At 40.6% G+C, this 24573-nt stretch overlaps 3 protein-coding genes across 4 annotated transcripts; 1 reads left to right on the forward strand and 2 right to left on the reverse strand.

The window, feature by feature from the left end:
- Window positions 1-1109: 1109 nt before the first annotated feature.
- Window positions 1110-3097, reverse strand: RB195_011666 (uncharacterized protein; the record flags this gene model as incomplete). Its single annotated transcript, XM_064193193.1, has 9 exons — window positions 1110-1230; window positions 1299-1436; window positions 1497-1616; window positions 1675-1796; window positions 1861-1969; window positions 2279-2510; window positions 2583-2717; window positions 2817-2955; window positions 3068-3097. The coding sequence occupies 9 exons, from the start codon at window positions 3095-3097 to the stop codon at window positions 1110-1112; spliced, it is 1146 nt and encodes a 381-aa protein (XP_064050776.1).
- Window positions 3098-3613: 516 nt separating this feature from the next.
- RB195_011667 (uncharacterized protein) lies at window positions 3614-7070 on the reverse strand (the record flags this gene model as incomplete). Of its 2 annotated transcripts, XM_064193194.1 has the most annotated exons (11): window positions 3614-3754; window positions 4150-4244; window positions 4776-4905; window positions 4975-5070; window positions 5135-5198; window positions 5271-5354; window positions 5410-5538; window positions 5666-5840; window positions 5918-6035; window positions 6877-6958; window positions 7039-7070. In XM_064193194.1, the coding sequence occupies 11 exons, from the start codon at window positions 7068-7070 to the stop codon at window positions 3614-3616; spliced, it is 1146 nt and encodes a 381-aa protein (XP_064050777.1). The 2 variants fall into 2 exon arrangements, with proteins under 2 accessions (XP_064050777.1, XP_013297532.2); XM_013442078.2 differs by lacking the exons at window positions 6877-6958; window positions 7039-7070 and having other exon boundaries at window positions 5918-6026.
- Window positions 7071-8889: 1819 nt separating this feature from the next.
- On the forward strand, window positions 8890-14403 carry RB195_011668 (uncharacterized protein; the record flags this gene model as incomplete). Its single annotated transcript, XM_064193195.1, has 15 exons — window positions 8890-8926; window positions 8986-9166; window positions 9256-9378; window positions 9429-9627; window positions 10592-10775; window positions 10834-10969; window positions 11032-11115; window positions 12718-12843; window positions 12968-13070; window positions 13275-13383; window positions 13443-13560; window positions 13654-13798; window positions 13979-14107; window positions 14172-14289; window positions 14354-14403. The coding sequence occupies 15 exons, from the start codon at window positions 8890-8892 to the stop codon at window positions 14401-14403; spliced, it is 1842 nt and encodes a 613-aa protein (XP_064050778.1).
- Between the last annotated feature and the right edge of the window lie 10170 nt (window positions 14404-24573).

Genomic DNA, 24573 nt, shown 5'->3' on the forward strand with positions numbered 1-24573 from the left:
CGACTTGAAGCACGGTGCAGTTCCGTAAGCGACTGCGTTCCATGCGACTCGGTCGAGAAACCGGATGAAATCGGCTGGGTGATGAAAGGTGGGACCATTGCGGTGATGAAAACTTCTAGCACGGGTTTCCACTCGATCCTAACTGTTGTGTTCCACCGTACCGCTTCGAGCGCAGCCGCTTATGCAGCTGCACCGTGCTTCATGTCGTTTTGACCCTACCATAAGTAAGGTCCATCATGAGATTTGAAGATTTCAGGAACTTTCAGGAATTTCACGCACATCAGAGTGCTCACATTACGGTGACAAAGTTGAGGTGATAGAAAGAGGAACGAAAATTTATGCAGAAAATCTACCACCGAGTTTACTGTCATTCAGATGCGCTGATTAGCACGAACAGTTGGTAGTAGGAATCCCAAGAATACAGTAAGCGCGTAACAATGCGGTAGATTGGCACGGAACATGTGGCACGGAGAGTGTTGAAATATGTGACACCTCGTTTAACCAATGGAAGATTGAAAGAAATCCGGATTAAATGAGAAATGTTGGACAGACACTTATTTAAACGGTATGAGTAATTGAATTTCATATTTTTACCAGAGTGTCCAGAGTTCAAAGGTGCAAACAGGGATTTGTTCGACTATGTATTTTGTCGATAAATGGAAATAGAAGAGCAGAGCTCTATTAAGCATCATTGTATGATTGACCACCCATACCTCAAATAAATACTATCGCAGTCAAAATTGCAGATAGCTTCTCTCTGTTGTGAAGGAGTCGTGCGTTAGATTACACTTTCCAAAAATACAAGCGAATAAGAAATAAAGGATTGATTAGCCGATTGCAAAGGAGGCAAGAGAAGATCAGAGAAAATCAAAGAGAAAAATGAGACTCTGTAATTGAACAAAAAAGAGAGAACACCTTCATAACTTTCAGCAGTACCGAATTCCCGTTGGTTGTTGCAACCAATACAAGTTCAAGAAGATAGCAAATGTTATTAGTTTATTTCGGCAACAAAATAACGTGGAAACAGAGATCACTCGGGAAAATAGAAAACTGATAAACGCCAAATGGAGAAGGTGATGGAAAGATTCTGGAAAGAGAAAACATGGAAATTACTCCCGTTCCCTTGCTGAAGTAGCCATCTTATCGACTTTCTTCAAAAGACTTGGATCTGTCACACTCGCCATCCAATCCAACATCTTCAGATCGTTGTTGAGAGTACATAATTTTGTTCTTAAATAACATTTCCTCAGTAGTTCGTTACACAGAGCTTTTGTAAACTGTAATGTGCAATCTATTACCTGTTTTCTTCAAATAACTGTCTTTTCTCTCTTAGTTCCAAGGGTGCATCATCAACAGGCGGCGTCATATCGCTCATTCTCTTGATGTAATCAGTTGTATTGAGTCGTTTACTCCCTACTTTCTTCTCTATTCGTAATCTGCAGGAATCAAACTATAGAGGAAGCGAGCAATAGGAAAACTATTTCTTTGAAATCAACCTTATTTCTACGAGCTTATCCATTAACATTTGGCAGTACTCCAGCAATTGCTCCGGATCGCCTGCCATAGGTGGCTTCCTTTCCGAAACTGCTTTGAGCGACATACAGAGGCTATGGGTTCTGAGAACAAAAAAAGCAAGTGACAACAAGGCGTGAGAAGCGCAAGAGGCCGTCAAACCTTGTTGTGAGCTCGCTAACCAGTTCTCTTCCAATTACTGTTAGTGTTCCCACAGAGAACTGGTCTAGATGCTCCAATATCTGAGGAGAATAAGGTGGAGGATTAAGCGGCTTTTTCGTGTCCTAAATACGAATTCTACAGTGCTTTATCACGCACATTTTTTAAAGAATAAAGCAGAATCTTTACCTGTTTAGGGGCACTTTGAAGACCCATCGAATGAGCTGCAGCGGTGGCGGTAGGATGCGCCGAGGCTGGAGGACCAGAACTTCCAGAAAAAGCAGGAGCTGCGGCTGTTCTAGAAAAAGCAATCATGTGTTAAAATTACATCATTCAACATGCTAAATGCTGCTAGAACACATTTTTTTGTACACTACTCAAAACCATTTTCTTTTTTTTTCAATCACTCGAGTGCTGTTAGATCGTTTATCTTACTCGAGCCTTACACCTTACAAGCAATCGACCCCAACATACCCGAGTTGAATGCGACGAGCCTGAAGCCGTCATTTATAAGAGGAACACTGAGGTCGGTGGAAAAAGGGCAACAGAGCAAAGCCCACTGATTTCTAACTGTGCTCAGAGGTAGATCAAAAACTTGATAACTAACCCATGAGAATACGCATAACCTTGCTGAGCAGGCGGACAAGAAGGCTGCTGTTGTCCAACGAATCCTGAAGCAGCCTGTTGTTGTTGATTTTGCGGTTGTTGCTGTTGTCCGGAATAAGTCTGCGGCGGTCCTTGCGTCTGCACTCCGCCCATTCCTACTGGAATGGATGATGCGGTAGAAAAGCCTCCTTGAGCAGAAGTGGTAGGTCCAGAATAAGGACGAGAAACCGATGCTAAAAAGAGAAGCGGGCGCAGCAACGTTGAAATTCTTAGAACATCAACATAACACTCCAAAGAACACCCACCCATAGCTCCTTGAGCCCCAAACATGGCTTGTTGCATCATTGAAGGTTGTGGTGCAGGTTGTACAGGCTGTTGCTGCATCATTGGTGGCACACCACTCTGATACCCCATAGACATTCCAGAAGAGCCGCTTCCCACTTAAATTGAGCAAAAGTAGAACTTTCTGTTTGGATTATTCGATGAACATGTAATAAACATAAGAAATACTCATGACACAGTTTCAGGAAAATACTCACTCATCATTTGCTGTCCAGGCATAGTCATCGGCGGTTGTTGTGGTTGCCCTGGTCCTGGCTGTCCATAGTAGCCCATCCCTGGTTGCTGCTGGTGCAGCTGACCTTGATTTGGTGGGGCATAAGCACCTGGTGGCATATTCTAGGATATTCAGAACTAGAAACTTGGAAGAAATGAACGACAGATGTGTTTGGAAGAATGATGAACCAACGTACGTATATGATAGAGCAAAATAATAGAAAAGAAAACTTACAGGATTTCCCATAGGATTGCTATTCTGCATAGTGCCTTAGTACTAGCAGGTATCCAAACACAGGATATGCCTGAACGACGGTTTAGAAAGAATGAACATATTTGAAGGCTACAAAAATATAATGAAAAACAACTTCAGACGACCAACCGTGATAACTCGTTGCAGAGGATTTATTGAAAAGGAAACGGTAATAAACAGAAGGACAACAACCGAATTTGCAAGAGAAAGTAGAAAAGTGAAAACATATTAAAAGATGGTACACCGTGCTTATAAAAACACCCGCACATTCACGTACATCCGTCAGGTGTATGTGGAAGAAGCAGCGTTATTAAAACTGTTTCAAGAAAGTAAAAAAGAAAAAAAGTTGCGGTAACATCTGGTTGTAATATTCGAGACCGAAACTGTAAATAATGTTCGTGAAAAAAAGCGTTTAAGAGATCCTGTTAATAGAAAAACAAAACGAAAACGAACAAGGCTTCTCGGAAGAGCATTCGGAAAAGAGCACTGAGAAAGAGAAAAATGTCCAAGAAATAAAGGATATCAGTACTATCGTTTAGCAGCTTCCTTGATGAGCTTTCGAGCGCGAATAAATGCTGCAACTATTCCTCCAATTTGTATTTTATCGGAGGCTCCAACGGCTAAACGTTGTTCAGTGTCCGCAAGTGCACTAATCAAACATATGATGACCTAAAACGATGATGATCAAGCAAAAAGTATTCCAAAAATAATTGATTTCCCCAAAATCTATAGAGTCTGAACAAAACCCTTAAAACGATTTCCAACAAAAGGAAAAATGATCCCTTCAAAACCAACAAAAATCCCGTGATAAGATTTCAGAAACTGTGAATGTAGACAGCAAATAGGATAAAGATTAATAGTTCTCAGACGTGTTGTTGTAAAGATACTCTCTAAGGGTATATTTCAGTTCTCAACAGGTGGTAGAGAAATTGAGCAAAATATAGCATTTCTTGCTGTAAAATTCATAAGATTTCTTATTCCAACAAACAAGAACGGAATACGAAAGTACAAGACAGGATTGGACTGAAATGATGTTTAGATAAGTTTTGCGACATTAATCTTACGTTTGCTGGAAGATCCAGTTGAAATATAAGATCATGTAATCGAGAGATGACATCCACGAGAGCGAAACCTTCGCCACCACAATGTTGTTGCAACTCTGGAAAAGAAGTTGATTTGATAGTAACAGTAAACTAACATTTAGAGGAGATTTTTAAACAAAAAAAAAACTTTACACAAAAACACAAGAAAAACCATACAACGACCTAGGCTTTTCCTTTTTTCAACCCAATTTTCTCTTTCGAATGGCACTGTTCATTTAAGTACGGTTAACATCAGAAAACGTAACATCAAGGGCCCCTCTTTCTGATCCACCGAACCATTTTCCTCGTTCAAGGAGTTCCATAGCAATACAACGATCAATAACAAACACGGTCATGATCCCTGTGGTTTATTAGGCCATAACGCAATGTGTCGTTATGCGATATTATCTGGAAGAGGGTCTGAGTGCTATAAGGGATACAGAGCTGTAACAACTTCTTTAAAATTCGTTTTGTCCACTACATCGGTCTTTCTTTGAACTATCAGACAAAAAAAAAACATTGCAAATAAGTATGTTTCAAAAAAAGTAGCAATCAGCGTAGGAACTAAAAGACAATCTAAATGCGAGAACAAAAAAAGTGCAACTCACTTCGGCAAGCAGACGAGAAAGTGTCGTTCATCAAAATTTGTAGCAACATTTCTATGTGCTTGGGAGTAGGTTGTCCAACACATTGGTAAACACTAGTTTCGTCAATTGTTGGAAAAGCCATTGAGGCACTCTAGAATCGCAGTGTTGAATAACCAGAAAAAAGAAAGAGATTAAGTAGCGAAAACACAAAAGAACGGACCTGCAAAATATTCAGAACCCGACGCATGTCACCGCCTGACAATTTGAGAAGAGCCTCCTTGCCGCTATCCGTCACTGTCAGTTTTTCCTGCTCAATCTGAAATTGTATTGTCGATAGGACGCAGAAAAAATCTAGAAATTTAGAGCCAATCCATACGTACGACGTATTCGAGCTTCGGAAAGATATGCTCCGGGGATAACGGCGCAAAGCGAAACCGAGTGCACCTGAATTCGAATCCACGTGAACTGGTTCGAAAATCCAAAGTAACCTTTGTAATGTTAACAAAGAAAACTGACCTGGACTGAATAGCGGGGATAATGGAAGAAAGATAATTGCAAATTATACAAAAGCGCACGTTAGCTGTGTACTTCTCAATAACCCTGAAAAACGCTGCTTTTATAATAGTCCTAGTGTATCGAAGCCGAAAAATATAACCGTCTAAGCGCATTTTGTGCATCTTTCGTCATTGCATCAGCTTCATCCAAAATAACAAATTTAAGAGTTGTAGAACTTGCTTTGTCTAAGTGAAGAGACTTCGTTTGTGCGAATGTAATGATCTCTTCTCTGAATAAAGCTCTAACTTAAAAAAAACGGATTTCATTTGAAACGGCAACCGCTAAGGCTAGAATTTTGAAAAGCAAAAATTCCCTAGATATTTATAAGAAATGAATGTGAGAAATTAAACGCGTACCTGACGACACCAATACCTCTATCATCGGACGCGTTAAGTTCGAGTACCATAGATTTTCGTTGTTTTGGCGTATACATTGTGTTCACAAGGGCTAGTATAGAACTTGTTTTTCCTGTTCCAGGAGGACCATAGAACAATAGGTGAGGTAGATTGTCATTTGTCATAAAACGAGTGACTGAAAATAAGTGGATATGAATGAAGATAGAAGCAAAATCACCTGTTGACTTGAGAAAATGTTAAAAAAAAACTAACGTGTCCTGATGATTTCCTCGTGGGATACCATATCCTTTAGGGATTCAGGTCGATATTTCTCCACCCAAGGTAAGTTTATTTCCGCTGGAGGAATGTCAACTTCCATCATTTTTATACTCTGAAATAACTACATGCTAAAGAGATCAACGCTTTTAAATAAACAGGAATCTCCAAAAGGAAATTAAATAAGAAAGCAGCGGGATAAAACTTCAGAAAGATGTTTTGGAGGCATAAAGAAGAAGAAAAAGCATTAGAAAAGTCAAAGAGCATGAGGATGACAACAACTTTGAAATCCAAGTGTTCTACGTCTTGTAAAGGTACAATAAGAATCATCATAACCCCAACAATCCGGGTTGCCCAATGCAAGGGGACGGTCGTTTTAAGCGTCAATTGTACCGTGCACATGTGTAAGAACACAAATCACGCAGGAATACGCCATGCTTTTGAACGTTCGACTATCAATATCGAATGTCGAGTATTCAAATATTCGAATGGCCGGGTACATTACTTTACCTGTAAGCCTACAATTGTATCCTAAGTGGTTCATTTCATGGTCCATGTACCCGAACTTGTTATAACATTGCCAACAGCTGTATGTTTGAACAGCGGCACTTTTCGGGTGCTCGAATATTCATGTAGTCGAGTTCTTTCGAAGGAAATCTTAATGGCAGCATATCACGAAGTTGACGATCTTGAAGTCCCTTTGGGACAATGTAGAGTCGGGGTTGTAGATTACAAGTATAACTCTGAATTCCCCTAATCGTCCTGAAAATTGGAGTGGGTCTAACGTGTAACGAAACTGAGGTCGTACGGGTTTCAGGCGGGTAATGCCTCTACGGGGTCGTAGATTGTGGCGAAGAGGATGATTCCGTTCATCTCTCCATGTATCAGTGTGAACGGCCCCGGATCACTGTTTCTTACGACGACTTTTGTTGCAATGCGCAACCTTTGCGCCCCACCTTGCCTGCGATTCGTCCGACGAGCCAACGAACGAACGAACGAATCAACGAATCGCAGGCGGGAGGGCGCAAAGCTGGCACGCTGCAATAGAGGACGTCATAAGAAACAGCGTCCCGTGGTTTTCCGTTTACACTGATACAAGGAGAAGTGAACGGAATCACCCTCTTCCCTCTCTACGACCCCGCATAAGCATTATCCGCCTGAAACCCGTCCACCTCCGCACCATCTTTGTACGCTCGTCACATCTGCAACTAAGGTTGCCCGCGCGGACGTGAACTCTGCGGACAGCCTAAGCGAAGATTAATGAGGTCTCCTCAGTGGCCTTTCAAAGGTGGCGCGTTCTAACGTACGCAATAGGAACTAAGGCGATTCCCACGCCGTTTTTCCAGAACGACTAAGGGGAATTGACCGCTTCCAACCGAAAGTCCAGCAAACCCGTCAATTTCGATATACTGCTTTTACTCATTGGTGGCGGTATGAGTGGTTTAGCTCTGAGTGTGGCGCGATCATTCTTGATCGATATCAAGCCATTCGAGCATTCAAGATCGCACGCGTCATTGGGATTGTACAAATGCACCAAATATTTCAGAACTTTGGTTTTACAACACATATATATGATTGAGTCAAAACAACATGAAGCACGGTTAGTTGCGTAAGCGGCTGCGCTCGAAGCGGCGCGGAAGGGCGTAGCGGTTGTGATCGTGTAAGATCTCCACCGCACCGCTTCGAGCGCTGCCGCTTACGAAACTGTCCGTGCTTAAGGTCGTTTTGACCCGACTATACATCTCCAGTGTTCCTTCCTACGTTTTGACATAGCGGAGAATGTTTTATGAGAGATGACCCGGGATTATCGGATTGGACTTGCACAATTAGCTCGATCTTGATTTGATCTATAGTCGGACAAAACGACATGAATCACGAGTGTAGTTGCGGTGCATTTGCGTACGCTCTGGAAACGCGTAGTGTAGGCAGCAGTTGGAACAGAGGCGAAACCGCTGTTTTTTTTTCTTCTAATAATGTATTCAATAATATCCACTGTTTTTTGTTGGCATCCGTTGAATGCTGGCTTAGAGAGTAATTTATGTATCGGGGTGGATGCTGAAGAATGATTTGTATCTTTGTGAACGAAAATTGCCATGATATTCCTTTACATCCAGGGTAAAATATGTTTGGGGGCGGGGAAGAGGGGGAGGGGGTCGTGGTCGTGGGACTTAGTGGGGCCCTTATTTCTCGAAATAAATAATTTAATAAATCAATCGGGGCCCTAAGACCTAAGAGTTAGTTTTAGAGGATCTATGATATGTAAGCTAAAGTTAATAAGAGAAAAAAGTAAGTTAGAGGGTCGAGAAATAAGGGCGCCATTGAGTGCCCCCTCCCCCCCAACAACATTTTCCCTCGCACCTAGCCAGGATATCCCCATGGTACGGCTATTTTTTCTCATCTTACCATAGTTGCGACGAAACAAAGCTAGCATTGTGTTGTAGTTTGCAGAAATCTAGGAAACTCAGCTGGCTCAGAAGAAATATTTTTTCCTGTTTTATAGTCAATGTGTATTGAGGTAAAAAAGAAGATAAATGATGAAGTTTCTGGTGTATTAATCCACTTGGAATATGTCAACGGGTTGGAACTGCAATTTGGAATTTCGTTTGAGGTAGGAACACCTGTTGACATCCACAATGACTTGCTGAGGCCAACCGATGTATCAAGTCAGTGTTTTTGTCCTCCCAAACGAGCAGGGAACGAATTTATCGACCTCGAGGGGATGAAGAAAGCCTGATTCTGGACCGATCTCGGATCATCGATCCTGCGGTCACAGTCGGACCTCTTACGGACTGCGCTACACCCGCCTGTAATATGACGAAAATATATAATATCCTTAATCTTGTCGGATTTTAATTCCCGTGCTGACCTGATCATTCCACCGTACTACTGATGATACCGTGAGAGCTGTATTAAACAGTGCTAGCCAGTATCATTTACCTCCGCGCTCGCTACCTGGATGGTCCTTAGGGATGTTTGAGGCATTTCTAATTTCCTTACTCTTCTGTGGTAAGTGTGATTTTTGCACACCATTCAGAATTTACGAGGCGTTGATGTTTTCACCGTAGGCAGCAATGGGGTGGAAGAGAAGAAAGGATGGATTTTGAATAGTCCTGAGTACTACTGTGACGATAAGTGCAGATTCAAGCTACAATCGTCATCTAAGAAGAGAAATCTTTCCGGCTGTATTGATGATGACGCACTTTCGCTTAGTAAGGCCAAACAGGCACAAATAGGGAAATGCCTTAGGTTAGTGTCATTCTTTGCTTCGGATTTTTTTTCGTATTTTTAGAAACGTGATGACTTTCTTAAAAATTAACTAATCAGTGCTACTTAAGAGTGAAAAATGGCCTAAAACAGTTGACAACAACCGGCGTTCCTCGCCAAGACTATCGCATCTCATGCAGACCTTCAAAGGATCGTATGGCATGGTATCGTGGATGGCAGTCACTCACATTCCAGTAAGTGAACCTAAGAGTTATATTCACGTATTGTTCTTCTATTTATTTAGTGGAAAACCATGCATTCGGTGGGATGAAGCACCGGTGAAATTTCCACTGGAAAGTTTCTACAATGTGTCTGCACCATCTGTTGATTACACCACTTTGAAAGTGTTCTCGACCACAATATCTCAGCACGAGGACTATTGCAGGAATCCGGACAATCACCAACATGGACCTTGGTGCTTCTATTTAGATGATGAGAAAGAGGTATTTCGCTTTTCAGCACCGTTACTTTGTCATAGGATTCGTGCAGCAACTAGCATGATGTGGGAAAGAACCTATTATATTTCTTTGGCAGAGGGACAACAAAAAGAGATGTTTTGAAGCACTGTTGGTGTCCAATTAACACCAAAAGTATAGAGATTTTAGATTTCTAATGGCTTCAAAAGATCTCATCAAGCCTCATCATTTGTCACTCTTCTTCTATTGGTTACTATATCACTGGTTCCCTTAGAGTCACTCCCTCATTCATTCGACATTGACTCATCCACCTGCCTTGTGTTATTTCATTAAGCCAGCGATAACTAAGGTGGCTGGTTACAGCCACTTACGCGCAGTCGCTTACGCAACTGCATAGTGCTTTATGTCATTTTAACCCTACTGCTTGTTTCTCGTTAAAAATAAATACAATTTCAGTAATTTTCAGTAGTTTGGCTGGCTGCCAATTTCATCTATTTCACCTATTCAGACATGACCTAACTAATTTTAAGCTCTTCACATATATTTTCGTATTTGCTTTCGTGTGTTATAAAGTCACTTATCTCTTCGCAGAATAGAATTGCGACAGGGGGCATATACAGTCGGGTCAAAACGACATGAAGCACGTGCAGTTGCGTAAGCGGCTGCGCTCGGATCGTAGCGGTTAGGATCGGGCAAGATACTTTGCTAGCACCATTCTTCGCTGCTGACCACTTCGATTCCAACCGCCATCTGCTACCGCGTCACTTCGAGCGCAGCCGCTTACGCAACTGCATAGTGCTTTATGTCATTTTAACCTTACTGCTCGTTTCTCGTTAAAAATAAATACAATTTCAGTAAGATTGTAAGTGAATAAGTTGTAAGTAAATGTCATATTGTGACATGACAACACATGACACTGTAGATAAAAATGAACACGTTGATATGGTGGGCAGAACTAAATTAAATTACCGAAAAAGCTCTATGTATTCAGATCCGACGAGCTCCATGTTTTCACACCTGCATCACCGACATCAAGAAATTCTGCTTGGCAAAGGCGTTCTTCCCGTTCTTCCAAACTCCATACCTGTTGAGCAATGCTCCATTATCGCCAGTTGATCCACATTTTTTGCGTAGCATCACAGACAAAAAGCTCAAAGCACAAAATGAGCGTGTTGGTGAGCTTTTTCTTGCTTGCGACAGCTACGGATATACTTCTACAACTCACAAGTTCAGATCTTAGTGATATACTGGATGTTCATGATGTGATTCAATCGATAGGACAAGTTACACCTCTCTACTCCATAACTCTCACCGCTCGCCATCTCACTCAGGCTAGACTCGCTGGGAACGCTGTTGTTATTAGGAAGAAGTAAAAAATATAAGGTTTCTTTGATCAAGACGTATGATCACCACTGTTTTGTGCGTTTGCAGATGTCATCAGACTGGAATACGCACTTTGATTGCTGGTCCTTGGACACCGATCAAAGATGACTTGCTAAAGTTCCCTGAGGACAGGTATCCAACACTTTTAAACCTATCAACCGTTGTGAAACGTAGAGGTTGCCTCAAACGCACCATACCACAAAAATAACGATCTCTCCACGAAAAGGTAGTAGATTACGAGTATGAACGCCATCACAACCAATTTCCTCTTAATTGTCCTGAAAATTGACGTGAGAAACGACTTTCTCGATGGAGTTTCCCTACGAGACACCTGACAGCAGGGCATGCATGCGAACGCAGGCTAATGTGCCGCATCTGTCAGTGAGCAGTGAGCGGGAAAGGCAGCGTCACGAGCCCATTGACTTTTCACTGTTAGAGCCTCGTAAGAATATTCGATCGACGAGGGCCGTTTCCCACGCTGTTCTTATTTACAATTATAGGTAACTGAATGTGATCGTGATCGGGCTCATATTAGTGGTCTACATTCCTAACCTTATCTTTTCTATATCTTTCCTCTATCTTTTCATAGAGAACCCCCGAGACCCGAAATTTCGTGGTAAGCCGTACCATTACGGCGGAGGTGGGGTGGAGATGGCTTCGTGCAGCTTCACATGTGTGCTCGTAGTCGCCGCAAATGTGTTCAGCGCGGTGAGCGCAATACGTCTGTCGTAACACATACGCTTTTCCTGACCGTCATGCTCTCTGTTCATCTATGGTCCTTTCTAATGGATGACACTTGGTTTTCATCGCATCACCGCCCTCGCCGGGTCGTGATCATTTATCTGAGTCTGTGCTTCCACACAGGGTTCAATAGTTCAATAGAAGAAGAAAAATGAAGTTGATGCGATGTGGCAGCGCTGGTCAATTTGATCTGGGTTACAGTTGGCATAAGTGGAACAGTAGCTGCAGTACAGCACATTCCTACTCTAAGCAAGGAGTTTGGTATACCTGGGTCAAAACGACAAGAATCGCGATGCAGTTGCGTAAGCGGCTGCGCTCGAAGCGGTGAGGCTAGCGATTCGAGTCGAGATAGGCCCATCGCGAACTATGACGATGATTGGTGCTAGCGAGCTCCCACTTCACGCTGCTAGCGAGCTCCCACAACCGCTACGTTCCACCGCTTTGAGCGCAAGCGCTTGCGTAACTGCGCCGAGCTTCATTTCATTTTGACCCGCCTACGCTGGAGCGTAGCGGTTAGGATAGAAGAACACCCGCTCATCGTTGCACTTCGCGATGGTCTCATCTCGATACCAACCGTTGGCTTTGGTGGTTTTTGGTGGTTCCGCTCGTCTCTCCCTGCATCACTGTAAACAGACGGCTTCGGAATCCGGTTCCCGGCGACGTCCTCTATTGCAACCACCTTTGCGCCCCGCCTCCGCCTGCGATTCGTGGAAAATCCATTCGGACACCCCGATAGGCAATTCATTTCATCCGACGAATCGCAGGCGGGGTGGGCAAGGGTGGCACGTTGCAATAGAGGACGTCGTAAGAAACCGCATTACGAAGCCGTCTGTTTACAGTGATGCAAGGAGAGATGAGCGGAACCACGCCTGTATACATAATCTGTGACCCCATATAGGTATACCACGCTAGATTCGTGGGGTGATGCCTTTAAATTCGCCCTATTCAGTCATGGTACAACCTTCTTCAATACGCTAAACACCTGTTTTGCAGTGATTCGACGAAGTCGACCAATGAAATCCTTCGAGATTTTATGCGGGTGCAATTTCTGGCCGGACGCCAAGGCATCGACAAACCATGGAAGCCATGTTTTACTGCTTGTGAAGACAATACTATCACGTAATTTGCACTTTAATTATTACATTTATCTAGAGCATAGTTTGATTGTTTCGCCACGAAAAAATTTCCCGCCAAAATAGGCCTTGAACAGGAAGTGCTGAGTTTTAAAGTGTTTTTTTCAAAGATGTTGGCCGAATCAAACTACTCTTAATCTGAATCAGCGGCTTTTCTACTTTGGGAATCGTGCTGTAAATCGAAATGAACGAATGTGCATCATGTGGACTAAGGTTTGTTTTTACGCTGTGGAGTGCTCAGTAATAAGATTTGGGGAAATATGAGCAACTGACGTATGTTTTCTAAAATCTCCTCCATATCTGTTTGGGAATTTGTGATATCAGCCATAAGAGCTCGTTTTTTTGTATCATTGTCCAGTTTCTGCTCACTACAGTGTCATGTAGTTGTCAACAATATTGGTTTCTCTGTTTCTATAGGCGATGTCCGTTTTGTACAAGCACAACGCGAGATATCAAGTGCTCCTTGAAGATGATGTTACCAAGAAACCTTCCCCGAAGGGAAAAGGAAAGAAAAGCAAGAGTGCAAGTTTTTCCCTGTTCTTATTGCTGTGCCCTAACTTAACGCTGTTTTTTTTTTCAAGGAAGTCGACGTTGATTTGAAGCTACAAGTTTTCTACTATAGAGAACTCACGGAAAGGCGTGCCATAGGAGGAAAAATGGGTGTGAATAGATTTCTTGATGGTGGAGGAAGACTACTACATAGGTAAGTTTACTTTTTTTCCAGTTTCTTCCTTTTTCCGTCCTTATTTCTTATTACGATAATACATTTCTGTAGTATGTTTCATTTACGTTTCAGTTCTGTTTGCTTGGATTTGGCTCGACTAATAGAGCGTGATGAAACAAGTGGTCCCAAAAATCAAGGAGAGTTCCAGGCCATATTAGAGGATGCCTATCACAGCATGTATTTTGAAGGACCTGGATGTTTTTCATGGATTGATGAGGTGAGATAATTTTTGAAGAATGAGAGGTTACTTTAAGGTAAGTCTTGAGAGACATTTTTTGCAGCCCTAAAGTATGGTCCAACTCACTACAGCTATACTTTTTCTTTATAATCCTGCAGCAAACCTACATGAACATTGTATTCCTGCATTCATACCCGTTGAAAATCGTGCCTCTTGTAGTCCTATATCAAATATGTCCCGTGCTTCCATCCATGCCCATGCGGAAGCGAAGCCATGAAACCTCCATTCAAACCGTACCGCGACATGTGCGAAAAGAAAAATCACGAATGGGAACCCTGTGCCGCGAGAGTAAGTGTGGCTATCTGCACTTTTTCCGTTATATACGCTGAACCGACTAAGTTTTCGATTGCAGCGCGATGCGAGAGAAATTCTCCTCCGTCAACATGACGAAAAGGTCGAGCCGTTGCCGCCAGCGGAAGCAAGGGGGCTTTACATCCCATTGATAATTACAGTAGTCTCGGCAGCAGTTTGTGAGTTTGAATATTTAACAATTTTTCTTTACTAAAGTTCAGTTCGTTTGTTGAACTGATTCAGGCTTCTTCATCTCATTTTTGGATCAGATGGGACGTTTTGTATTTCGGTGAAGGCGATTAGAAAATCTAGGGTTTTTTTGTTTGTTTTACAAACAACCATCGTTATTAATATGTACTCAAAATCGCTAAAATTGCTGTGTTATTTACATTTGTACATAATCCATGAATTCAAAATAAATTGTTCGGATTAATGAAGTCAGGTGTGAACCAGAATTCGCAACTGGTTGTTGGGAATCAAACGCTGCTGTGTTGGGCAGGCAGGTGTTCGCAACAGTTGGGGTTCGGGACAAGGAAGTCCATCTCTGGATGACCTTGAGGTGCTACTCTGTCGTTTAAGAAACAAATGTAATGATATTGGATGAGGACGAGCAGCTCGTAAGGCAGGTAAGGTACGTTTATCGTGTTAAAGGCACCCCACGAATCTGGAGTGGTACGGATTTCCGGTGGATAATACATATACGGGATCGTAGATTACGGAGAGAATGGTGATTCCGTTCATTTCTTCCTAATTGCCGTAGAAAACGACTCGGAAGATACGGCTTCGAGAGTTCCGGTGCGCTACTTTCTACAACGGGTTCGGTTGGAGCGCGCCAGCCTTGTGCACGCGCTGCATCTTCCGGACTGTTTTTTACGGCAGCTAGGAAGAAATGGACGGAATCACACCCCTCCCCAAAATCAATCTACTATCCCGTATACGAATACTCCACCTGTAATCCGTACCATCTCAGATTCGTGGGGTGGTGCCTTTAAGTAGAGCAAATGCGTTGCAGGTTCTACATAGCAGTAACTCTTATATAACACAAGATCTTACCTTTCATTACAAAGAAATCTTGCTCGAATTCAGATTGAAGTTATGTTTAATCTCTGTTGTTATGTTTAATCTCTACTGACTGACTGATTTCTTTGTTCTTTTTTTTTCTACGACATTTCGAAAGGGGTGGTGTAGCGCACTAGGTAATAGGTTCCACTGTTCGTCCAGCATGATCGATCAGAGGTTCGATTCCGCCCTAGCGCCAACCAAACCTTTCATCTCTCCCCGGTCCATAAATTGGTACCAGACTTGTCTGGGAGGATAAAACACTAACTTGACTTACATCGGTTACCCCTCCCCCGCAATTCATTGTACAGGCGTTCGTAAACCTCAAGCGATTCTGAATTGAGGTCGATGCGGTCACGTATTTCAAACAGTCCGATACTTTTAGTTAAGGAAGAAAATAAGAACATAGAAATTACAGCATAGAAAGCGCGCTCTTTCCATTGATACCGTATTTAAATCTTATTTTCATGAAATTTGACGGTTGAATGGTTCTACAGATGCTGCTTTAACTATACTCACATGGTTTGATAATTTACGGCATCTGAAGTCCCGTAAGCTCTTTTTTTGTGGATCATATGAAGAAGTCACTAATAAAGTTAATTTGAACTCCTAAATATTTATCTGCAGAACTTTGTCGAAAATCAAACGCTTACGGCCACTCCAAGCGGTTGAAAACAAGCGATCCCATCTGATCTGATCACTTAGGAGTGCTTGAGATAATTAACGCCATACAGTTTATTCTTTATTCTTTATTTCGAAAACAAAGAAAAGGAAAATGTCGAAGTACTGCGCATCCTGGACCTAACTCGCAAGTTTTTTTTTTATTCTCGAAGAGGATCTGAGCGTATACGTTTGAAAAGCGCCGATTGTGCAGGATCTGTTGTTCTGCCTTCTCACATTTTCAACGTCCCGAACCAAACTCATGCAGGTGAACCATGAGATTTGAAAAGAGAACCTTTCACTTGTTGATTTTTTTGTAGAACAATTTATCTTATTTTATTTATTTATTTTATTATATTTTTGTTTTTTAAATTTATTTTGTTTATTTAGTGGACATATCCCTGTGAAAATTTAAGATAAGTTATGGAATTCATCTGTTTAGTTAAAATTTACAGGCAATGCACTGGAGCGTCTGAAAAACACTAGATTGGTATCATTTTTGAGAAAATTTCATTTCATTTGACTTCAATAGGCGGGAAGTGTTGAGAACTGATATTTTATTGGTGGATGGTTTTTTTTTCGTAATTTGTCAAACGCTTAGTCTACTAAGGTAAACAACACAACGATCAGTAGCTGTGTAGAAGCGTTAGTGGCCTTTACCGTTTGATTAGGCTATTAATCTCGGTTCTTGTTGTACGAAGAGGTAAAAGTCGAGTAGTACTGTAATGTTATGGGTGCTACCCTCAGTTAAAAAGGAAAAAAATACCTCGAGAACAACATTATAGCTCAACTTCTACACTATCCCACCACAAATATGATTTTCAGTCGTTGATCGCAATAGTTCTTTCGCGCTCGCTTCTCAACAATTCTTCATACATGAATAGATGATGAGAATTTCCCCATAGCTGATCGTTCTCGCATCGTCAAATTCCCTCAATTGATTACGGAAACGACTACATGTTTGTGTTCTGTTTTTTTTCCCCGTAATTCTCCCGATATTGACCGCTATTACATGTTTATATTCTTCACTTCTTTTAGTGGATAATTCCTAGAAGAAATCTATTTAAAATAATTGGGCTAATATCATGACACTCGACATGAAACTTTACCTAATTTCAAGAGGAGAACATCAGAAATCAAAAATGCTCTGCCATTTTTTTCATCAGGAATCAAATATGCTTTTTTTTATTTTCTAATGAGCACACGAGAGAATGTCTTGACGTTGGAGAAGGGACCATTTTTATGAACCGGTAGTTTTTTTCAGATATATCCCGTTCGTGTCGATTCTTTGCCTTTTGGTAATTGCTCTTCGCAAACCTTTTCACAAAGTTTCTTTTTTTCTCAAAAACTTTGTTCGCATTGGAATTTTAAGGCTTTTTTCATGGGACGAGATAGCGCATTCGGTAAGAGGTTTCACCGTGACTCCGCCATCGGTGGGACATTGCTCCCTAGAGCCAACCAAGTCTTTTATCCCCATAGAAAATAACGCGCCGGAACGCTCGAAGCTGTATCCTCCTGGCCGTTTTTCACGGCAATTGGGAAGAAATGGACGGAATCACCTCCCTCTCCTTAATCTACGATCCCGTATACGAATACTCCACCTGAAATCCGTACCATCTCAGATTCGTGGGGTGATGCGTTTAACGCCAGACACTTTATACTTGGTCTTTTTTCATGATGCTTAAGTTATGTATGTTGAATCGTCGTAAAACGTAAATTTATGTACATATCCAGTGCTAGTCTGTACTGCACATTTCCTCTCTTATTGGCGTTGTTTTGTTTCTTGATGTTGTTGCTATTTCTTGTTATTGCTATCGAAACTTGTGTTAATAAGAGGGGCTTCCTAGGGCAGATGAAATCCGCAACCTACGACCCAGCCGATACTTTCATGGATCCGTATTTTTTTTTTAAATTTTCAAATAACGATGTATAGGAGTCGTTGAAATTCCCACTACTTTAGCCGTGGCGTTGCCAAGATTATGTGGTGATGGTTGACGATAGCGCAAGGCAGCGGCTGGTACAACCATGCGCTAACTTGGCGTATTGCGCGGGATGGTCGTAACACGACTATCAACGGAGTACAAATTCTGATGAGGCTAAAAAGACTGCACATCCAGAACAGATAAAGAACTTTCATTGTTGCGATGTAGTAGATTCCCCGTAGCGACCTGAAATTATCTAAGTATTCTTAACTCGCTTCCCATAACCTCTGCATGGTGAATTGTTTCGAAGCGGAAAGGGCGGAACAAGTCTTTCATTCCCTCGATGTCTAGAAACTAATGGAAGATTTTCTTTGATAGGACAAGGATAACGTCTTGTAGAGCTATTGACCATTCCAAGTCACATATACGTGTTTATGAACCCCTTACGAATTTGAATTGAAGTCAATCGCGCTGGAGCATCTTAATTTTCTAATTGATTCCTTCCTAATTGATTGAATTTCTAATTGATCATCTTTAAAAGCAGCGTATCACGAAAGTGACGATGTTGGGGTCTCTGGAGGGCAAATGTACAGATGCGGGTATAAGCTTGGCTCCGTCCAATTTCCCCTAATCATCCTGAAAAACGGCGTGGGAAATGACCTTAGTTCCTACAAGGCACGTTAGAACGCGCGATCCTTGTACATTCGCATTCGCCGCATTCAAGCGTCGTCCGAGCGCTCGATCGAAAATCAACGAGTTCTCCTCAACAGCCTATTCAAGTAAAACTAATGGATAAGCTGCAGAGGAAACCGGAATATGTACTACAAGGGTGAAGCGTCCTAACGTACCTCGTTGGAACAAACGTCGTTCCCACGGTGTTTTTTTCCAGGATGATTTGAGGAATTGAGCGTAGCCATGCTCATACTCGTAATCCATACCCCAAACCTTATATTTGCCTACAGAAACTCCAACATTGTCAGTTTCAGTTTTGTCAGTTGATACGCTGCCTTTAAGCATTTAGGTTGTCACTAATCATTGTCTTTATGATTTATGTTTGTGTTTGTGTCATTTATGCCATCATTTAGCATACTTTATGCCTTGAAATTGCCATTCATAGGAATAGGAAGGAAGAACTTAGAGAGGCATCGTTCTACCATAATTTTATTTAAAATGAATGAGTTAAAAGATGGGATAGGGTGCAGCGTCGGATTCTCACAATGGTTATTTTATTGTCGTCGATATGACCTTTTCAACAGTACTCTTTTTACCAAGAACATTAATCAAACGCAACCTTCCCAAATTATTCTTGCTCAAAGGAAATCGTTCATTTCATGGTGGATACTTGAAATTGACTCGTGACCCTGATGGTGGAAATGGTTATTTTTTCTCAAACCCTTACGTGGTAATCGTTGGACGAATAAATGAAGCGCAATTTTCTGTGGCAAACCCTAACGAGGCTGAGGTCGATCGCTCTTTACAACGAGCTGCAATTTTTCACGGCGAATCGGTGAAAAACGCAAAACCACCGCTTATCTCGGATTTGTCGGCCACCTGTTGCCGAGGACTTGGTTGCAATGATCCACTTGTTTTGTAGATGATTTGTAATTTGTTAAATAGGTTCGAATATCGCTATTCACGCAGCCTACAAATTTCTTTTTTAGAAAAAATTTCTCAACGTTCTCTTTTCTCTGAGGTCGGAGTCTTTGAAAAAGAAAAAAGAAAGAAAGAGAGAAAAAAAATCCTTGTCCAGATAGTTGTCGCTGAGGTGTTTCATCCTTTTCATTTATTCATTTTTTTTTTGAATTTATCTCGTCTATCTTGTCCTTCCTTGCCTTACTCACTGAGTTTTTTCCTGACCTCATTAGATTTCCACAGAAACAGTTGGAAAATCTCTTCTGTTAGTAGAGTCATCCTGATGCATTGGGGCCCTGAATAGGGTGTAGATATTCTGCAAGTCAAGTGAGGCATGGAAAATTGGGATGAGCCACGCCCACCAAGATTCACTGGCTGCACCAAGTTTTCGTCACATCGATTTTTTTTCATTTTTTTGCTTTTTTGCTTTGATCAATCGGTAATGATTTTACTCCTGTAGTTGCTGAGTTTACTACGGAAAAGGGTTCACATTTTTGTTTCCTTTTTTTTTTTCTTTTTAACATTCCTAGGAGGGGATCTAATCTATAAATAATCAATGCCATCGCTTTGAAATCAATCACAGAGTTTAAAAAGTTTCAGAATCCAATATGAACAAGTTTAGGCATAGTCTAGAAATTTGGCGATGTTTTTACGATTTCCAGAAACATAGCGCACAAGCGAGAACGAACGCAAACTTGTCAAGAACCGCCTGAAATAAGATCTTTTCTGAATGATCTATTCATCACCTCACGAGAAAATGCATCTTTGTTTGTTTGTTTGTTTGTTTGTTTGTTTGTTTACGCTGCAGTTCTTCATAACATGCATTTACACTCACATATCGTCGTAAATATTTCGTCGATCACTGACTAGTTGTTTTTTTATTCTGAGCGGAATGTGTTGTATTACTGTATGGGAACAACAAGATCCGCCCGGTCTAGCACTCTCTGTAGTTCCATTCCGACAGTGTTACGTTATTCGTTCGAGAAAAATCTATACGCTATGACTTCAGAATATTCTCAGAAACAGAGCATCTCTTTGTTAAAAGAGCTTACTTTGAATCTACTTTTATTAAAGGCATCACCCCACGAATCTGAGGTGGTTCGGATTTCAGGTGGAGTAATCGTATACGGGATAGTAGATTATGGAGAGTGGGGTGATTCCGTCCATTTCTTCCTAATAGCCGTAAAACCCGGAAGAGGCGGCGCACGCACGAGGCTGGCGTGCTCCAATCGAACTCGTTGTGGAAAATAGCGCGCCGGATCGCTCGAAGCCGTATCGTCCGGGCCGTTTTTTATGGCAATTAGGAAGAAATGGACGGAATCACCCTTCTCTCCATAATCTACTATCCCGTATACGATTACTCCACCTGAAATCCGAACCACCTCAGATTCGTGGGGTGATGCCTTTAAATTTCTAAGAAGTAGATTCAAATTTTTGTTAAACAGCTACTTTTAACAAAGAGATGCTCTGTTTCTGAGAATATTCTGAGAATTTCTGAGAATATAGATAGAATTAGATGATTCCACTAAAACACAGAATTTCTGTATATTTCTTGCATTATGTTCTCTCTCTCAAAAATTCCTTTGGTTTTTGTGTCTTCAGGTCTTCTTTCAGGTAATTATACTACTTAAATATTGGATTCACTGAGTTTCACGAAAATTTCGAACTTTTTGTACCAAATTAGAGTTTATTAGGCGATATTTTGTGAACTCATATTAATTTAGTGATTTTGGTGGTAATGATTCACTTCGTTGGATAATTATTTGTGACTATGTATTTTATGGTAATTAATAATAATTATTGTAGTTACCACCAATAATTATCCAGAAAATAATATTTCTTAGGTATCAGGTAACAAAATTCGGGGAACAGAAAACTTATCTCCTACTAAATGTTACTCGGTAAACATTTGAGAAATAATAAATTAATTTAATAAATTTCGCTCTGTTTTTCTCTTCGCTTTACTGAGCAGCGATGAATATTAGTTAATTGATTGTTAATTAATTGTTCATATATGAAAAAAATTAATAGGCCGTGCACAGCTCCTTCTGATATAAAATCATGTATGGTTTTAAATTTGTATTATTAGAATGTTGTAAATGGACGTAATTTGATGTCCTTTAATTAATTAGCAGCAATTTTGAATTTGGATTTGAGGAGATTTCAAAACACTGAGTATCACTCGAACTCGAATCCATTATTGGAAAGAGCCTGAAACCGCCAGTGGTGCATAATGTTTCGGCTTTAGCACTTCCACCAGACTCCGAGGAGGCTAAAGCCGTTTCGAGCATATATAGTCCGTGAGAACCGACGTCCGTATTTCGTCGGCTGCTCTTTTAGTTGCGGTGCTTCCGCTAATCTCACGTGTATTCCCATATCTCGTCTCGTCGCAACGCGATGACTGTTGTTAATGATTCGTGTTTTTTTTGTGATTTTTCATTTTGATTTTTGTGATTTTTGTTTTTTCATGATTGCTTATTTGTTCATGATAGTTTATTTGTTCATATCAAAAAGCAAAAGAAACGATTTTATCATCACCACCTAAGAAACGCGAACCGAAGACCTGATTTTCCTGCAAATGATGGATTGTAAAAGTTTTTCTCTGGAAAGGTCAAAGGAATGAAAGGCATTTAGGTACCATGGTGTACTTGAAAATTAAAAAAGTTAGAGGAAAACTTGAACAGATTAGATTTTTCCCCGGAAAATCATCTTTCTTTTTTTTTCTTTGTTTAACTCTTCACTAAAGCAACTCATTGCATTCCTGACCGAAATAAAAACATAATATAGAAATAAAAATATTTTTCAAAAATACAATAAAATTGTAGTAATATCTTTCTATAAAATTACACCTTGAGAAAGGAAAAAAATTTAGAAAAGAAAACCAAATAATTAGTTTATATGTACATTTTTATTACTACTTGTTTTTCCCGTATAAAAAGAGAACGAATAAAAGACATTTCACATATTGTGCATGGAAATTACTGCACATAAACGCGGTAAATTTTCCTCTAAAAATTATTTTTCTACTTCTTATTTAGCATATCTTTGAAGGATCTTGTTACATTTTTGACAGCAGTAAATATTTCTTACGGTGAAGTATAAAACTGTAACTCAAAGAAGTAGAATGAAAAGAAACGAATTAATCTTTGAAAAAAAAATCAATAAAAACATAAGTGTAAGACAACCATAAATTAATTGTTTACATGAGAAAAAGTCGAATAAGTGGTGCGTAGCTCCTTTTTTTTGTTAAGGAAAAAAAATTGCTTGATTCTTTTCTAGAGAATTATTGCTTCCCCGGTGGTCTCATAGAACCACCTGTCAGGGAAACTTCTTTGCCGGAAGCTTTTTCTGAAATCCGCCGCATGACCGGACTAAAATCACGCCTTGAAACATAAACAATAACATGTGCGCTCAAAGTTCGAGCAAATTGCTCGAACAGATGTTCGCATGTTCAGGAAATTGAAAAGCATTCCCTTTGAGAGGCGGGAAAAAAATGTGACGATGTCGCTGACTGGCTGAAAACTGTTTGGGATGGCAGTCATTTTCTCTTCTTCACTGACGTTAGCCGGACCAACCTGCTGGATTTCTAATCAAATGTCAATCTGATTCATTAGCAACGAAAGCGTATCGCACTCTCTCTCTTTCTCTGTCTCTCTGTCTCTCTCTCTCTCTCTCTCTGTTTCTTCCCTTTTATTTCACGCATATTCCTTTACAGATCCCCATAATTTTTTTAACCATATTTCTTCTCAAATCAAATCACGAATTATTATTACTGTTGCGTATTATTATTATTATTATATATTATTATTATATATTATTATTATATTATATTATTATTATCATCATTATATTATATTATATTATTATAATATTATATTACTATTTTTATTATTATCTAGGTAGTTTTTACTAGTGATGAGAGCAGTTTCCGACTTTATTCCTCCTGCTTTCTTTCTTGTTTTGAATGCTTATGCTGCAAGGAACATTCTCGATCTTTGATCTGAGCTGAATGGTGATCATTTGCCGTAATCGATATCTGCCCTCATTTCCCACAAAACTCAACTTACACACATGGATGAAATCACCTCACTATTTCTCCGAGTTCGATTCATATTTTTCCCTTCTTGTGAATTTTTCATTTTTTTTTACTTTTATCTATGCTGATCATGAATCTTATTCGAGTTCGTTCCGTTCAAATCCGTGCCTGGCTGAGATTTGATTTGATGGTTGTAAAGAAAGAACATAAAAGTTGAAGCGAAAATGAAAATTCTCACGCATTTGCTTCTTTGTCACAGTGAAGGGCCCATTTTCTGGATTCTATGTGTCATATTTTGCGAACCCTATTCATATACAGTAGGCGCCGACAGCTGGGTTCTACCGAGAGAAACTGACAACTTTTGCGAGACAGCAGAGGAGAAAATAAATATGTGGGAAACAGACGAACGATGAGCGTTGCGGCGATGGCGTCGCGGTCACCCGATTGGACACATTTGGCGCCTAGTATAAATCCTTTATTGGGGTGGCTGCAAATGTTCTATGCTTCCGTATGGTGCATATGACCAATTTTAAATTTCTATTCGCAAACCGTCTCACATTATTATTCGACGATTGCGTGGGTGTAGTCGTCCACTGATGATGGATGGATTATCCGAATAATATTCACGAAAGGAACAAAAATTTAGGGAGAGATTTTATGTGACTCACCTAAATAAATAGTACAGATAGCTCTTCTACACTTTTTCCAACCGTAAATTCGGGATCTTTACTTACCTGAGTGCTGATCCGTTGTTTGCTCAGTACGATTTAAAATGTGCACGAATCTTCGTTCCCCTTTTCGCTCCTTTGTAACTTGAGATGTGTGAATTCCGTAGAAAGGGGCACATTTGAAAGATCTCCTTTAAGATTCTCAAAAAAACTTCGAATTTTGTGTTTAGAATGGAGAAGACTTGAAGTAAAAGGCAAAATATGTGGAAAAACTTTCTCCTTTCGTTCCTCCTTTGGTTTCGTCTTCTCAAACAAGCTGCTGATCTAAAACGAAATCTTCTTCTGCATCGAACGGATTCTAGCGCATCTTAAACGTTGTCATCTGAGAATCGTTCGTTTTTCATCTGTCATCTGGGACAATTTAACACGTTTCTAGGACCAATCGTCGTGATTTACGGCTCCCAACGGGGATGCGCCGGAAAAGTA

Source organism: Necator americanus, chromosome III (assembly GCF_031761385.1).
Source record: "Necator americanus strain Aroian chromosome III, whole genome shotgun sequence".
NCBI classification, from domain to species: domain Eukaryota; kingdom Metazoa; phylum Nematoda; class Chromadorea; order Rhabditida; family Ancylostomatidae; genus Necator; species Necator americanus.